The sequence below is a fragment of the Pseudophryne corroboree genome, chromosome 5 (assembly GCF_028390025.1).
Source record: "Pseudophryne corroboree isolate aPseCor3 chromosome 5, aPseCor3.hap2, whole genome shotgun sequence".
NCBI lineage: Eukaryota > Metazoa > Chordata > Amphibia > Anura > Myobatrachidae > Pseudophryne > Pseudophryne corroboree.
The window spans coordinates 695,691,975-695,708,797 of NC_086448.1; the positions used below are offsets into that span (position 1 = coordinate 695,691,975).

The 16,823-nt window shown below is 45.7% G+C and overlaps 1 protein-coding gene across 2 annotated transcripts in view; it reads right to left on the reverse strand.

Annotated features, from left to right (window-relative positions):
• Window positions 1–16,823, reverse strand: part of ARFGEF1 (ADP ribosylation factor guanine nucleotide exchange factor 1) — a 331,110-nt gene that overhangs the window by 106,360 nt on the left and 207,927 nt on the right. For both annotated transcript variants that reach the window (XM_063923866.1, XM_063923867.1), the window contains exons 7-9: window positions 16,634–16,747; window positions 14,396–14,556; window positions 1,511–1,644 (exon numbers count right to left, since the gene is read on the reverse strand). In XM_063923866.1, coding sequence (XP_063779936.1) covers window positions 1,511–1,644; window positions 14,396–14,556; window positions 16,634–16,747 — 409 coding nt within the window. The remainder of the gene's footprint in view (window positions 1–1,510; window positions 1,645–14,395; window positions 14,557–16,633; window positions 16,748–16,823) is intronic.

The window sequence follows — 16,823 nt, forward strand, 5'->3', positions numbered from 1 at the left end:
AGCCGTATCAGGTTAAGTTGATTAATATCCTTCAAAATATGGTATATTGTGGAAATAAACCTTACAGCTGCCGCTGCCAAGACACCAAATCTGCACTCACTGTTCCCAATACCGCCTCAGGCTAAGGAGTACATCCCTGTATAACTCACTCATAAAACTGTGACTGACTGCAGAGATAAAGAAAGGGCTGCAGACCCCTTGTGTGGTTTATTTCCTGCCCTAAGAAAACACCACACGGCATTACATGACATAGCTCCCCGCCAAATGTCATAGGTTAGTATACATAGAATCACTTTGAAATATGCATCCAATTAATAATTAAATTGGTCACTTCACATAATAACTTATTAAATAATTTACATGTACTTTTCTTTTTAAACTGGAAACAGATGGCTAGATTAACCTCTGGAATCAGTACGCGATTCCGGCGGTCAAGAGACCGACGCCAGGAACCCACCCGCCGGAATCCCGGCAGCGAGCGCAGCGTGTCCACTCGCCACGCTTCGGGCCTGGTGGCGAGCTTCGCTTACCACAGGGTTTTATTCCCCCTCCAGGGGTGACGAGGACCATCACCCGAGGGGAAATAGGGGGGTTGTGCCAGGATTGCGCGTGCCGGCATTTCACCAGCTGTCAGGATTCCGGCATCGGTATCCTGATCGCCAAGATCCCGACAGCCGGTATGGTGATTGCATCCCGCACCTCTATTTACAGTATGACATTAGCACTGATTATATTTGCTGAAACTGGAACACGGACGTCTATGCAGGATTACAGCACAAAGAACATACAGAAATTGGGCTGCAAGGTGGAGCAATAGCTTGCTGCCTCATAGCACTGAGGCCTTGTGTTTAACTTCCAACAAGGCCCTATTTGTGCAAAGTTTGTATGTTCTTAGCGTATTTATGTGGTTTTCATCTGGTTACCCCAAATATAAATAACTCTAGTGTGTATCGGTGGGTGTACATGCGGTAGGGACTATGGATTGTAAGCTCCACTTCAGCAATTTATGTAAATGACTAAATATTCCATGTAAAGCACTGTGTTACGCATATGCACTTTATCAATAACTAATAATAGAGATTGGTGTGATGTTGCCACAAAATGTCAAGGCTTATCTGTTCTTTTGGTGGATGGGGGTCACTGAGAATTACCAGGAGTGACGTGCGGGGAGGTCAGTGGCTGGGGAGGCATTGGCTAGTATCACGGCCAGATTTACACATACATACATACATACATACATACGATTTGATGGTGAGTTTTGACTATAAAATTATTAGAATAATATAAGATGATATGAATACTATAAAGATTATATTTATAAGTTAGAAATACCTTCTTTGTATTATTCTAATCATTTCTATAGTGAAAACTCTGGAGTATGACAGACGGGGCGCTGCCCGTCTGGACCGCACACACTGACTACCAGCTGTTCTGTATTCCTGCATGTGGCACACTACTCTAGCTCTGCAAGGCATTATACTGTATGGTAAGTAAATAGGGTAATACTCACTTTGGGTCAGGTGGCCCATCAGACAGCGGCTTCATAGATAATTTACATAGTGACCTGAAGACTAGGAAGGCATCCTTTTGTAAAATATGAGAGAACTTAGCACCAGGAGTAGGTCCTGAAGTATTTCCAGATTCCTAAATATAAACAGTATATAATTAGAACATCATACTCAGGAGTCTATTCATGAAGCAGTGAAAAGAGTGGAGAAGTGAGCCAGCGGAGAAGGTGCCCACAGCAACCAATCAGTGTTAAGGTAACACTGATAAAGGACATTCTATTAAATTATTCTTAGCAGCTGATTAGTTGCCATGGGCAACTTCTCCACTGGCTTACTTCTCCACACTTTTCACTGCTTCATGAATAGACCCCTCAGTGCGGTCTTAAAATATGTGAATTTTAGTAAAAGTTGTTTAAGCGTACAGTAACTTCGCCCTATTCAAAACCAAGAAAGAAGGAGAGAAACTAAAAACAAATGTTTTTCCTTTCCGTATGTAATCCGTTTGGCTCAATGCCAGGCTCTCAATGGGTCTGATGGCTCCCCGTGGCAACGTGCGCTCATCTTCCCCCTCAGCCTATTTGAAACAAGTCACGCAAAGTGCTGACTCAAGCATGAATATCCCCGGTGAATGGTAAGTTCACAGGTAAGGGCTATAGACGCTATGATTGTCTATTTTGCTTGCACATATTGCCTAATGTGCTCTTTGCTGCTGTCCAGTCAACCTATTGAAGGTTATTTGGGTGTCGCTTAAAAGCCAACTTTGTGGTTACATTTCAGCATCCATACTTGAGGGCACATGATTGTATCTGCATTTCTGCACTGAAGCATGGATAAGTCTAGGGGACACTCCAATATTTTGTATTCCGCACCAGACATATAGTAATAGTGAATGATATATCATAAAGTATTTGAAAAAAAACAGCTCTTTTTGTAAAATGTGCCCTCAATTGGGATTATATAATGCCAAAAGGCTGGAGGTGCTCCTGCAAATCATGAACAATATATTCATGTAAACATTTGTTGGAAGAGACCAACAGAAGAAAGTAGATTGCTTTTTGGAGCACTCTTTTTGAAATATTATCTGATTAATTTGACATGATTGTATTAATGTAAAACATAACCTTTAATTTACATTCATAAAATAGGATAAAGTAATTGAGCCATAACGTTCATAAATGAACATATTAAAAACAGCACTTGATCTATAATGCACTCCCTATCTATTGGGGGCGCCAATATCAAAATTCACAGAAAGAGTCAACACTGTGATGCACCCCTATCTATTAGGGGTGCCAATATTAATTTGTCAAAATTCACAAAAAAAACAAATAGACTTATGTGGTGAATTTATGAAAAATGATATTCCTCACATAATAGCAACAAATTATTTTTTTTTTTTAATTGACTATGAGCCAATATTTCAACAGTTTCTGCAGCATAGAAATATTTGTGTGTGTATCCGCTATTTGCACCCGCTACAGTACAAGTCTACTGCTGTGCAGATACCGCTTCTATTCTCAAATTATCCTCCAATTGGTAATCAGATTACCAATTGGAGGATAATTTGAGAACAGAAGCGGTATCTGCACAGCAGTAGACTTGTACTGTAGCGGGTGTAAATAGCGGATACACACAAATATTTCTATGCTGCAGAAACTGTTGAAATATTGACTCAGTCAATTTAAAAAAAAATTATTTTGTTGCTATTATGTGAGGAATATAATTTTTCATATATTCACCACATAAGTCTATTTGTTTTTTTGTGAATTTTGACAAATTAATATTGGCGCATCACAGATTAAGGGGTATATGCAATTGCGGTCGAATTCCCGAAATTGTCGAATTTCGGGAATTTTTCGCCAAAAAAAAAATATTCGACAATGCAATTCAGTACTTTCCGACAAAAAAACGGACTTTCAAAATTCGACTTTTTGAAATTCGACTTTTGACAAATTCGACTTTTTTGCAATGATACACATGCTGCAATTCGACCAAAGTCTATTCAATGGAAGTTTGGAAATTCGACAACAGTGCTTTTAGACAGTAAATTCGTCATTTTCAATCCGCAACACTTTGGAGGGTGAAACTAATAAAAAAAATTTAAAACATGTTTTTTTTGTGTTTTTTTTTCTTGGTAATATCATATCTATTTATATTAGAAGGGATTAGGTACTTGGTTTGTCTTTTTTGGAGGCACAAGTATTATTTATATATTTTTAAAAATATATATATATTTTTTTGGATGGAATGGTAAAATCCCTGAAAAAAATGGCGTGGGGTCCCCCCTCCAAAGCATAACCAGCCTCGGGCTCTTCGAGCTGGTCCTGGTTCTAAAAATGCGGGGGAAAAATTGACAGGGGTTCCCCCGTATTTTTAAAACCAGCACCGGGCTCTGCGCCTGATGCTGGTGCAAAAAATACGGGGGACAAAAAGAGTAGGGGTCCCCCGTATTTTATACACCAGCATCGGGCTCCACTAGCTGGACAGATAATGCCACAGCCGGGGGTCACTTTTATACAGCGTCCTGAGGCCGTGGCATTAAATATCCAACTAGTCACCCCTGGCCGGGGTACCCTGGGGGAGTGGGGACCCCTTCAATCAAGGGGTGTCCCCCCCCCAGCCACCCAAGGGCCAGGGGTGAAGCCCGAGGCTGTCCCCCCCATCCAAGGGCTGCGGATGGGAGGCTGATAGCCTTGAGAAAAATGACAAGAATATTGTTTTTTCCAGTAGTACTACAAGTCCCAGCAAGCCTCCCCCGCAAGCTGGTACTTGGAAAACCACAAGTACCTGCATGCGGGAGAAAAAACGGGCCCGCTGGTACCTGTAGTACTACTGGAAAAAAAATACCCAAATAAAAACAGGACACACACACCGTGACTTGTACAACTTTATTACATACTGCCGACACACACATACTTACCTATGTTGACACGAAGCAGTCGGTCCTCTTCTCCAAGTAGAATCCACGGATACCTGAAAAATAAGATTTTACTTACCGATAAATCTATTTCTCGTAGTCCGTAGTGGATGCTGGGGACTCCGTCAGGACCATGGGGATTAGCGGCTCCGCAGGAGACAGGGCACAAAAATAAAGCTTTAGGATCAGGTGGTGTGCACTGGCTCCTCCCCCTATGACCCTCCTCCAAGCCTCAGTTAGGATACTGTGCCCGGACGAGCGTACACAATAAGGAAGGATTTTGAATCCCGGGTAAGACTCATACCAGCCACACCAATCACACCGTACAACTTGTGATCTGAACCCAGTTAACAGCATGACAAACGTAGGAGCCTCTGAACAGACGGCTCACAACAATAACAACCCGATTTTTTTGTAACAATAACTATGTACAAGTATTGCAGACAATCCGCACTTGGGATGGGCGCCCAGCATCCACTACGGACTACGAGAAATAGATTTATCGGTAAGTAAAATCTTATTTTCTCTGACGTCCTAGTGGATGCTGGGGACTCCGTCAGGACCATGGGGATTATACCAAAGCTCCCAAACGGGCGGGAGAGTGCGGATGACTCTGCAGCACCGAATGAGAGAACTCCAGGTCCTCTTTAGCCAGGGTATCAAATTTGTAGAATTTTACAAACGTGTTCTCCCCCGACCACGTAGCTGCTCGGCAGAGTTGTAATGCCGAGACCCCCCGGGCAGCCGCCCAGGATGAGCCCACCTTCCTTGTGGAATGGGCCTTGACAGATTTAGGCTGTGGCAGGCCTGCCACAGAATGTGCAAGTTGAATTGTGCTACAAATCCAACGAGCAATCGTCTGCTTAGAAGCAGGAGCACCCAGCTTGTTGGGTGCATACAGTATAAACAGCGAGTCAGATTTTCTGACTCCAGCCGTCCTTGAAATATATATTTTCAATGCCCTGACAACGTCCAGCAACTTGGAATCCTCCAAATCGCTAGTAGCCGCAGGCACCACAATAGGCTGGTTCAGATGAAACGCTGACACCACCTTAGGCAGAAACTGAGGACGCTTCCGCAGTTCTGCCCTGTCCGAATGGAAAATCAGATATGGGCTTTTATACGATAAAGCCGCCAATTCTGACACTCTCCTGGCTGAAGCCAGGGCCAGTAGCATGGTTACTTTCCATGTAAGATATTTCAAATCCACCGATTTGAGTGGCTCAAACCAATGGGATTTGAGAAAATCCAAAACTACATTAAGGTCCCACGGAGCCACTGGGGGCACAACCGGGGCTGTATATGTAGTACTCCTTTTACAAAAGTCTGGACTTCAGGAACTGAAGCCAATTCTTTCTGGAAGAAAATCGACAGGGCCGAAATTTGAACCTTAATGGACCCCAATTTGAGGCCCATAGACAATCCTGTTTGCAGGAAATGTAGGAATCGACCCAATTGAAATTCCTCCGTGGGGGCCTTCCTGGCCTCACACCACGCAACATATTTTCTCCAAATGCGGTGATAATGTTGTGCAGTCACCTCCTTCCTGGCTTTTACCAGTGTAGGAATGACCTCTTCCGGAATGCCTTTTTCCCTTAGAATTCGGCGTTCAACCGCCATGCCGTCAAACGCAGCCGCGGTAAGTCTTGGAATAGACACGGTCCCTGCTGAAGCAGGTCCCGTCTTAGAGGTAGAGGCCACGGATCTTCCGTGAGCATCTCCTGAAGTTCCGGGTACCAAGTTCTTCTTGGCCAATCCGGAGCCACGAGTATCGTTCTTACTCCCCTTTGCCGTATAATTCTCAGTACTTTTGGTATGAGAGGCAGAGGAGGAAACACATACACTGACTGGAACACCCACGGTGTTACCAGAGCGTCCACAGCTATTGCCTGAGGGTCTCTTGACCTGGCGCAATACCTGTCCAGTTTTTTGTTGAGGCGAGACGCCATCATATCCACCTTTGGTTTTTCCCAACGGTTCACAATCATGTGGAAGACTTCTGGATGAAGTCCCCACTCTCCCGGGTGTAGATCTTGTCTGCTGAGGAAGTCTGCTTCCCAGTTGTCCACTCCCGGAATGAACACTGCTGACAGTGCTATCACATGATCTTCCGCCCAGCGAAGAATCCTTGCAGCTTCTGCCATTGCTCTCCTGCTTCTTGTGCCGCCCTGTCTGTTTACGTGGGCGACTGCCGTGATGTTGTCCGACTGGATCAACACCGGCTGACCCTGAAGCAGGGGTTTTGCCAGGCTTAGAGCATTGTAAATCGCTCTTAGCTCCAGTATATTTATGTGAAGAGACATCTCCAGGCTTGACCATATTCCCTGGAAGTTTCTTCCCTGTGTGACCGCTCCCCAGCCTCTCAGACTGGCATCCGTGGTCACCAGGACCCAGTCCTGTATGCCGAATCTGCGGCCCTCTAACAGATGAGCACTCTGCAACCACCACAGAAGAGACACCCTTGTCCGTGGCGATAAGGTTATCCGCTGATGCATCTGCAGATGCGATCCGGACCATTTGTCCAGCAGATCCCACTGAAAAGTTCTTGCGTGAAATCTGCCGAATGGAATCGCTTCGTAAGAAGCCACCATTTTTCCCAGGACCCTTGTGCAATGATGTACTGACACTTTTCCTGGTTTTAGGAGGTTCCTGACTAGCTCGGATAACTCCCTGGCTTTCTTCTCCGGGAGAAACACCTTTTTCTGGACTGTGTCCAGAATCATCCCTAGGAACAGCAGACGTGTCGTCGGAAACAGCTGCGGTTTTGGAATATTTAGAATCCACCCGTGCTGTCGTAGAACTACTTGAGATAGTGCTACTCCGACCTCCAACTGTTCTCTGGACCTTGCCCTTATCAGGAGATCGTCCATTTTCTTTGAAGAAGAATCATCATTTCGGCCATTACCTTGGTAAGGACCCGGGGTGCCGTGGACAATCCAACCGGCAGCGTCTGAAACTGATAGTGACAGTTCTGTACCACGAACCTGAGGTACCCTTGGTGAGAAGGGCAAATTGGGACATGGAGGTAAGCATCTGTCCCGGGACACCATATAGTCCCCTTTTTCCTGGTTCGCTATCACTGCTCTGAGTGACTCCATCTTGATTTGAACCTTTTTATGTAAGTGTTCAAATATTTCAGATTTTGAATATGTCTCACCGAGCCGTCTGGCTTCAGTACCACAATATAGTGTGGAATAATACCCCTTTCCTTGTTGTAGGAGGGGTACTTTGATTATCACCTGCTGGGAATACAGCTTGTGAATTGTCTCCACTACTGCCTCCCTGTCGGAGGGAGACGTTGGTAAAGCAGACTTCAGGAACCTGCGAGGGGAAGACGTCTCGAACTTCCAATCTGTACCCCTGGGATACTACTTGTAGGATCCAGGGGTCCACTTGCGAGTGAGCCCACTGCGTGCTGAAACTCCTGAGACGACCCCCCACCGCACCTGAGTCCGCTTGTACGGCCCCAGCGTCATGCTGAGGACTTGGCAGAAGCGGTGGAGGGCTTCTGTTCCTGGGAATGGGCTGCCTGCTGCAGTCTTCTTCCCTTTCCTCTATCCCATGGCAGATATGACTGGCCTTTTGACCGCTTGCCCTTATGGGGACGAAAGGACTGAGGCTGAAAAGACGTTGTCTTTTTCTCCTTTATACGGCAATACTTCCATGTGCCGTTTGGAATCTGCATCACCTGACCACTGTCGTGTCCATAAACAACTTCTGGCAGATATGGACATCGCACTTACTCTTGATGCCAGAGTGCAAATATCCCTCTGTGCATCTCGCATATATAGAAATGCATCCTTTAAATGCTCTATAGTCAGTAAAATACTGTCCCTGTCAAGGGTATCAATATTTTCAGTCAGGGAATCCGACCAAGCCACCCCAGCGCTGCACATCCAGGCTGAGGCGATCGCTGGTCGCAGTATAACACCAGTATGTGTGTATATACTTTTTAGGATATTTTCCAGCCTCCTATCAGCTGGCTCCTTGAGGGCGGCCCTATCTGGAGACGGTACCGCCACTTGTTTTGATAAGCGTGTGAGCGCCTTATCCACCCTAAGGGGTGTTTCCCAACGCGCCCTAACTTCTGGCGGGAAAGGGTATACCGCCAATAATTTTCTATCGGGGGAAACCCACACATCATCACACACTTCATTTAATTTATCTGATTCAGGAAAAACTACAGGTAGTTTTTTCACACTCCACAAAATACCCTTTTTTGTGGTACTTGTAGTATCAGAAATATGTAACACCTCCTTCATTGCCCTTAACAAGTAACGTGTGGCCCTAAAAGAAAAATACGTTTGTTTCTTCACCGTCGACACTGGAGTCAGTGTCCGTGTCTGTGTCGACCGACTGAGGTAAAAAGACGTTTTAACGCCCCTGACGGTGTTTGAGACGCCTGGACAGGTACTAATTGGTTTGCCGGCCGTCTCATGTCGTCAACCGACCTTGCAGCGTGTTGACATTATCACGTAATTCCTTAAATAAGCCATCCATTCCGGTGTCGACTCCCTAGAGAGTGACATCACCATTACAGGCAATTGCTCCGCCTCCTCACCAACATCGTCCTCATACATGTCGACACACACGTACCGACACACAGCACACACACAGGGAATGCTCTGATAGAGGACAGGACCCCACTAGCCCTTTGGAGAGACAGAGGGAGAGTTTGCCAGCACACACCAAAACGCTATAATTATACAGGGACAACCTTTATATAAGTGTTTTTCCCTTATAGCATCTTAATATATATAATCATATCGCCAAATAAGTGCCCCCCCTCTCTGTTTTAACCCTGTTTCTGTAGTGCAGTGCAGGGGAGAGCCTGGGAGCCTTCCCACCAGCATTTCTGTGAGGGAAAATGGCGCTGTGTGCTGAGGAGAATAGGCCCCGCCCCCTTTTCGGCGGGCTTCTTCTCACGTTTTTCTGAGACCTGGCAGGGGTTAAATACATCCATATAGCCCCAGGGGCTATATGTGATGTATCTTTTAGCCAGTATAGGTATTTCATTGCTGCCCAGGGCGCCCCCCACAGCGCAGTGCACCCTCAGTGACCGCTGGTGTGAAGTGTGTGACAACAATGGCGCACAGCTGCAGTGCTGTGCGCTACCTCATGAAGACTGAAAAGTCTTCTGCCGCCGGTTTCTGGACCTCTTCACTTTTCGGCATCTGCAAGGGGGTCGGCGGCGCGGCTCCGGGACCGGACTCCATGGCTGGGCCTGTGTTCGATCCCTCTGGAGCTAATGGTGTCCAGTAGCCTAAGAAGCCAATCCATCCTGCACGCAGGTGAGTTCACTTCTTCTCCCCTAAGTCCCTCGTTGCAGTGAGCCTGTTGCCAGCAGGACTCACTGTAAAATAAAAAACCTAAAAACTTTTTCTAAGCAGCTCTTTAGGAGAGCCACCTAGATTGCACCCTGCTCGGACGGGCACAAAAACCTAACTGAGGCTTGGAGGAGGGTCATAGGGGGAGGAGCCAGTGCACACCACCTGATCCTAAAGCTTTATTTTTGTGCCCTGTCTCCTGCGGAGCCGCTAATCCCCATGGTCCTGACGGAGTCCCCAGCATCCACTAGGACGTCAGAGAAATAAAAGATAATTATACTCACCTTCCAGCGTCCAGAGATACATCCACGTCCAGAAAATAATCCAGGTACTTGGCAAAAAAACAAAACGCAAATACCCGTCTCAGCGGACTGAAAGGGGTCCCATATTCACACATGAGACACCTTTCCCCGAATGCAGAGACCTCTATGTGACCGCTGTCACAGAAAGGTCTCTTCAGCCAATGAGCGAGTGCAACGTCCTTGCACTCTGCTGATTGGCTCTGTGCGCGTCTGAGCTGACAGCGCATCGCAAAGCCTCTCCATTACTTTCAATGGTGGGAACTTTGCGGCTAGCGGTGGGGTCACCCGCCGGTCAGCGGCTGACCGCGGGTAACCCCCCGCTGACGGCAAAGTTCCCACCATTGAATATAATGAAGAGGCTTTGCGATGCGCTGTCACAGCACAGACAGCGCACAGCCAATCAGGTGAGCGCCACGTAGTAGCGCTTCCTGATTGGCTGAAGGGACCTCTGACAGGAGTCACGTGGGGTCCCGGCACATTCGGGGAAAGGTGTCTCATGTGTGAATATGGGACCCCTTTCAGTCCGCTGGCACGGGTATTTGCGTTTTGTTTTTTTGCCAAGTACCTGGATTATTTTCTGGACGTGGATGTATCTCTGGACGCTGGAAAGTGAGTATAATTATCTTTTATTTTCAGGTATCCGTGGATTCTACTTGGAGAAGAGGACCGACTGCTTCGTGTCAACATAGGTAAGTATGTGTGTGTCGGCAGTATGTAATAAAGTTGTACAAGTCACGGTGTGTGTCCTGTTTTTATTTGGGTATTTTTTTTCCAGTAGTACTACAGGTACCAGTGGGCCCGTTTTTCTCCCGCATGCTGGTACTTGTGGTTCTCCAAGTACCAGCTTGCGGGGGAGACTTGCTGGGACTTGTAGTACTACTGGAAAAAACAATATTCTTGTCATTTTTCTCAAGGCTATCAGCCTCCCATCCGCAGCCATTGGATGGGGGGGGGACAGCCTCAGGCTTCACCCCTGGCCCACGGGTGGCTGGGGGGGGGGGACCCCTTGATTGAAGGGGTCCCCACTCCCCCAGGGTACCCCGGCCAGGGGTGACTAGTTGGATATTTAATGAAACGGCCGCAGGGCACTGTATAAAAGTGACCCCCGGCTGTGGCATTATCTGTCCAGCTAGTGGAGCCCGATGCTGGTGTGAAAAATACGGGGGACCCCTACTCTTTTTGTCCCCTGTATTTTTTGCACCAGCATCAGGCGCAGAGCCCGGTGCTGGTTTTAAAAATACGGGGGATCCTCTGTCAAATTTTTCCCCGCATTTTTAGAACCAGGACCAGCTCGAAGAGCCCGAGGCTGGTTATGCTTTGGAGGGGGGACCCCACGCCATTTTTTCCCGTTTTTTAAAATCGCGGCAAAATCCGCCAAATCGGCCGTTTTTCGCCCGCGGGAATGTCGAATCCGTTTTTCATTGAATATGGTGAATTCCGGCAGCCACCTGCCGGAATTCACCTGTCGAATTGTGTCGAATTAAAAAACGGCGATAATTTGCCGCGATTCGCCGTGAATTGCATATACCCCTAAGTGTTGACTCTCTCTGTGAATTTTGATATTGGCGCCCCCAATAGATAGGGAGTGCATTATAGATCAAGTGCTGTTTTTAATATGTTCATTTATGAACTTTATGGCTCAATTACTTTATCCTATTTTATGAAAGTACATTAAAGGTTATGTTTTACATTAATACAATCATGTCAAATTAATCAGATAATATATTTCAAAAAGAGTGCTCCAAAAAGCAATCTACTTTCTTCTGTTGGTCTCTTCCAACAAATGTTTACATGAATAAGTCTAGGGGACTTAAGAAATGAATACTGAAAGTGTAACAGTTTTGATGAAAATACTAAACCATTCCTCATATTTCCATTGCACCAGTCACATACATATTTGCAGTGGTAATAATGAGCGCCAAGCAACAGTGAATGATTTATATACACAATAGACAAATGAATAATAACAACGTGGAGATATTTACTGGGAACTTACTGGTTATTATAGAATACAATTTAGATTTTATTTACTACTCAGGTGGACCAGAAATCTTGTGTCACTTCAAGCATTCATTAAGCAAGCCCTCTTCGCACATTCAGGAGTCTATGGGGTATATGCAAATGCGGTCGAATTGCCGCAAATGTCGGAAAACGGGGCATTTTCGACACAAAAAAAAAATCAACAATGCAATACAGTACTTTTCGTCAAATAAACGGACTTTTCAGATTCGACTTTTTGAAATTCGACAGTTGACAAATTCGACATGTCTGCAATGGTAAAAATGCGGCTTTTCGACAAAAGTATATTCAATTGAAGAATGTCGATTCGACAACAGTGCTTTTCGACCGTAAATTCGTCAATTTCATTCCGCCTCACTTTGCTGGCGGAATCTAATAAAAAAATTTAAAAACATGTTTTTTTTGTGCTTTTTTATTGCTAATAGCATATCTATTTATATTAGAAGGGATTAGGTACTTGATTTGTCTATTAGGATTTACAACTATTAATTATATATTTTTTAAAATATATATTTTTTTTTAACGGACTACAATTGAGAGAGCATGGTTTTCAGTGGGAAGGGGTGGGAATGGGTTAAAATTCAGAAAAAAAAATGCTTGGGGTCCCCCCTCCTAAGCATAACCAGCCTCGGGCTCTTTGAGCCGGTCCTGGTTGTAAAGATACGGTGAAAAAATTGACTGGGGATCCCCCGTATTTTTAGAACCAGCACCGGGCTCTGCGTCCGGTCCTGGTGCAAAAAATACGGGGGACAAAAAGCGTAGGGGTCCCCCGTATTTTTTGCACCAGCACCAGGCTCCACTAGCTGGAGAGATAATGCCACAGCCGGGGGGACACTTTTATATTGGTCCCTGCGGCCCTGGCATTAAATCCCCAACTAGTCACCCCTGGCCGGGGTACCCTGGAGGAGTGGGGACCCCTTAAATCAAGCCACCCAACGGCCAGGGGTGAAGCCCGAGGCTGTCCCCCCCATCCATGGGCTGCGGATGGGGGGCTGATAGCCTTGTGTAAAATGAAAGAATGTTTTTTTTTTTGCAGAAGAACTACAAGTCCCAGCAAGCCTCCCCCGCAAGCTGGTACTTGGAGAACCACAAGTACCAGCATGCGGGGGTAAAACGGGCCCATTGGTACCTGTAGTAGTTCTTCTTCAAAAAATACCCAAATAAAAACAGTACACGCACACCGTTAAAGTACAACTTTATTACACACATGCCGACACACACATACTTACCTATGTTCACACGCCGACTCTGTCCACGTCTCCAAGTAGAATCCGGGGTACCTGAAAATAAAATTATACTCACCTAAATCCAGTGTGTCCTGTTCTTTTTTTTGTAATCCACGTACTTGGCAAAAAAACAAAACGCATACCGGATCCACGAACTGAAAGGGGTCCCATGTTTACATATGGGACCCCTTTCCCCGAATGCTGAGACCCCCCGTGACTCCTGTCACAGAGGGTCCCTTCAGGGACCCCTTTCAGTGCGTGGTCCGGGTAAATGCGGTTCTCCAAGTACCAGCTAGCGGGGGAGGCTTGCTGGGACTTGTAGTTCTTCTGCAAAAAACAATATTCTTTCATTTTACACAAGGCTATCAGCCCCCCATCCGCAGCCCTAGGATGTGGGGGACAGCCTCGGGCTTCACCCCTGGCCCTTGGGTGGCTGGAGGGGGGGCACCCCTTGATTTAAGGAGTCCCCACTCCTCCAGGGTACCCCGGCCAGGGGTGACTAGTTGGGGATTTAATGCCACAGCCGCAGGGACCGGTATAAAAGTGTCCCCCGGCTTTGGCATTATCTCTCCAGCTAGTGGAGCCCGGTGCTGGTGTAAAAAATACGGGGGACCCCTACGCTTTTAGTCCCCCGTATTTTTTGCACCAGGACCGGACGCAGAGCCCGGTGCTGGTTCTAAAAATATGGGGGATCCCCAGTCAATTTCCCCCCCGTATTTTTACAACCAGGACCGGCTCAAAGAGCCCAAGGCTGATTATGATTAGGAGGGGGGACCCCACACAATTTTTTTCAGGGTTTTTTAACCATTTTTGTGCCGTCCAAAAAGTCGAATCCAGGACGCACACATCCGTCAATTGGTCCGTTTTTCGACAGCGGGACTGTCGAATCCGTTTTTTATTGAATATGTCGAATTGCGGCACCCACCTGCCGGAATTCGACGGTCGAATTGTGTCGAATTTAAAAACGGGCGAAAAAAAAGCCGAAATTCGCCCGGAATTGCATATACCCTTATATCTAATATCACACCTTCTTATATAGGCAATAATGCAACTGATATAAATCACTTTTACCAACAGAGAGAGAATTCCCTCCTACCTGAGTGTCATTGGAGGAGATGGATAATCTGTCATCTGGAAGGGAGGGGGTGTATGCCATAGATATTGGGGTTCCAGGTATGCCATTGATATGAATGGCGTCTCCATCACTCCCATCTTCTGATGTCCTGGTAGTACATTCATTGAGAACAGTCTCGTCACCTATGTACAATAGAGAGTGCGCAGGACACAACCATAAATTAAACTATTGCGACGCACATTGCACTAGAGAATTTATCCAATTAAATATAAATGCTAACAAAAATAAAAAAAAATTCTATATGTTTTTATAAAAGCCTTCTTATTACTGAGATAAATACTGTGCTAAAACACCAAAATAATTACATTAGTTGGGGGAATTCAATTGTTTGAAAAGTCGGTTGGGTGTCTGTTTTTTCCTGTCTATTAGAACAATTGATTACCCCCCAGTATGTTCTCTACCTGACACCTGGCACTTATCACTGCTTTATCACTTCTCCGCGCTTAATACATCTACCCCAAGTGACCTGTCTAGTCTCTCAGTTCAACTATGTCCATATAAGAGACAGCAAAAAGTGGTCATATGTACTAAGCCCAAAGCAATCAATTAGATTCTACTTATCATTTATCTAGCACCTTCTAGAAGATAATATGCAGAATCTGATTGGTTGCTATGAGCAACATCTCCACTTCTAAAAACCAGCACTTTAATAAATATACCCGAAGGTGTTTGTTCTGTATCCCCTGCTGCTTTGCCAGGACTGAAGACTGGAATATGCTTTCTTGCTTCACACATAAAAAGGTTTCATTTCCTTGCAATACAGCAGCGATGTCCTACTAACACCATCCTATGGACAAATGCTCTACAGCATTTATGTGGCCCTTTCGCAGTCAGTGCAGCCCTCTAGGTTATATAATAGTCGTGTGTACATGAATGCATGGCCTTGTTGTGAAAGTGACCTTTACTGAACATGAAGTCTGTATGATGTATGAGAGAAAGCAAACATTTATATTCACATCCATTCCACAGATAAAAGATACAGGGCTAGATGCATCATCGCTTCGAAAGTGATAAAATGAAGAGTGAAAAAGTACCAGCCAATCAGGTCCTACCTGCCATATCGCAGGCTGTGTTTGAAAAATGGCAGTTAGGAGCTGATTGGCTGTCACTTTTTCACTCTCCATTTTATCACTTTCCAAGCGATGATGCATCTAGCCCACCATCTCTTTTCACTGATTCAAACATAAACTATAGTATATGCAGCAAGTGGTAGCGAACAATGCATTCATAATATAATGTCCAGTAGCTCAGAAACATAGCCATCGTATGGATGAGACCTCTGTCCTCCCGTGACAGGCTGCTGCTACAGACATGAGAAATGTCAGCCGAGGAGACTGGTCACATGCATGGAGCAACAGCAAAGTATAACTAGGACTACAGTACTCAGCCCACGTGCTACAGTATGTAGCCAAACACAGGAGCCGCAGTTTTCATGCATCTCTGACCCAACATGCACAGCACTTCTGAGTTACACAGAATAAAGCGCACTTTGGACCTGATGTTGATGTTGTACGCAGTGATGTTTTGCTACTCTGCATGTGCCGCAATGGCAGTCACAGTGAGGATATATTCATAAAGTGAGCGACAGTCAGGGAATGTCTGTGGGAGGAATGGGGGAGTGGTGAGTGAAACGCAGGCACGTCAAAACCGTTTCAGGGGCGTGTCACAGCTTGCAACTGCAGCAGACAGCTGTGCGTCTGATGGTTGCGATTCCATACAAAAATGGTGGATCTGAGATGCATCCAGTCAGCACCTTAGTAAATATCCCAGCGGCTGCGACATTTGCAGATTTGTGTACAGCTGCTGCGCATTTGCATCCATCTCTAAATCAGCCCTACTGCTACATATAAAGCAGGGTTTCAGCCCAACTCATATTCCATTCTGGAATAGCACATCACGTCCATCCACATGGCAAGTTTTGCCTGGCAGCCTATAGCAATGTTGGGGGTGGCATAACCGGCAGATATGTGAGCTACCATGCACTGTGGTGATGTTCTGCGGCACATCACCAGGGACTGACTTCTGCTCTAACAAGTAACCTCTGACCCCAGAAAGTCTGTAATAGAGCTGATGAAAAAGCATTCTCCATAATGTCTCTCTGCCCTCTGTGTACAGTGTGCCCCAATTATAGATGTCCGTCAATGCATTTAAAAATCTACAGTACGTAAAATCATTGTTCACAGCCTTTCAGGATCTTACCTCCTACTACCACATTTAGCATGTCCTGTATTATGCTCTGAATAATCTCCCGGGTATTATCCTCACACTCATTGTTGCTGTCAACTCCATTCCCTAAATCAGATTTGGAGTGATCTGTAAAAAAAAACCCCAAAAAAACCCAATGAAGTCGGTTAGTGGTCATGGTGCCAGGAATATAAAAGGTGCGAAC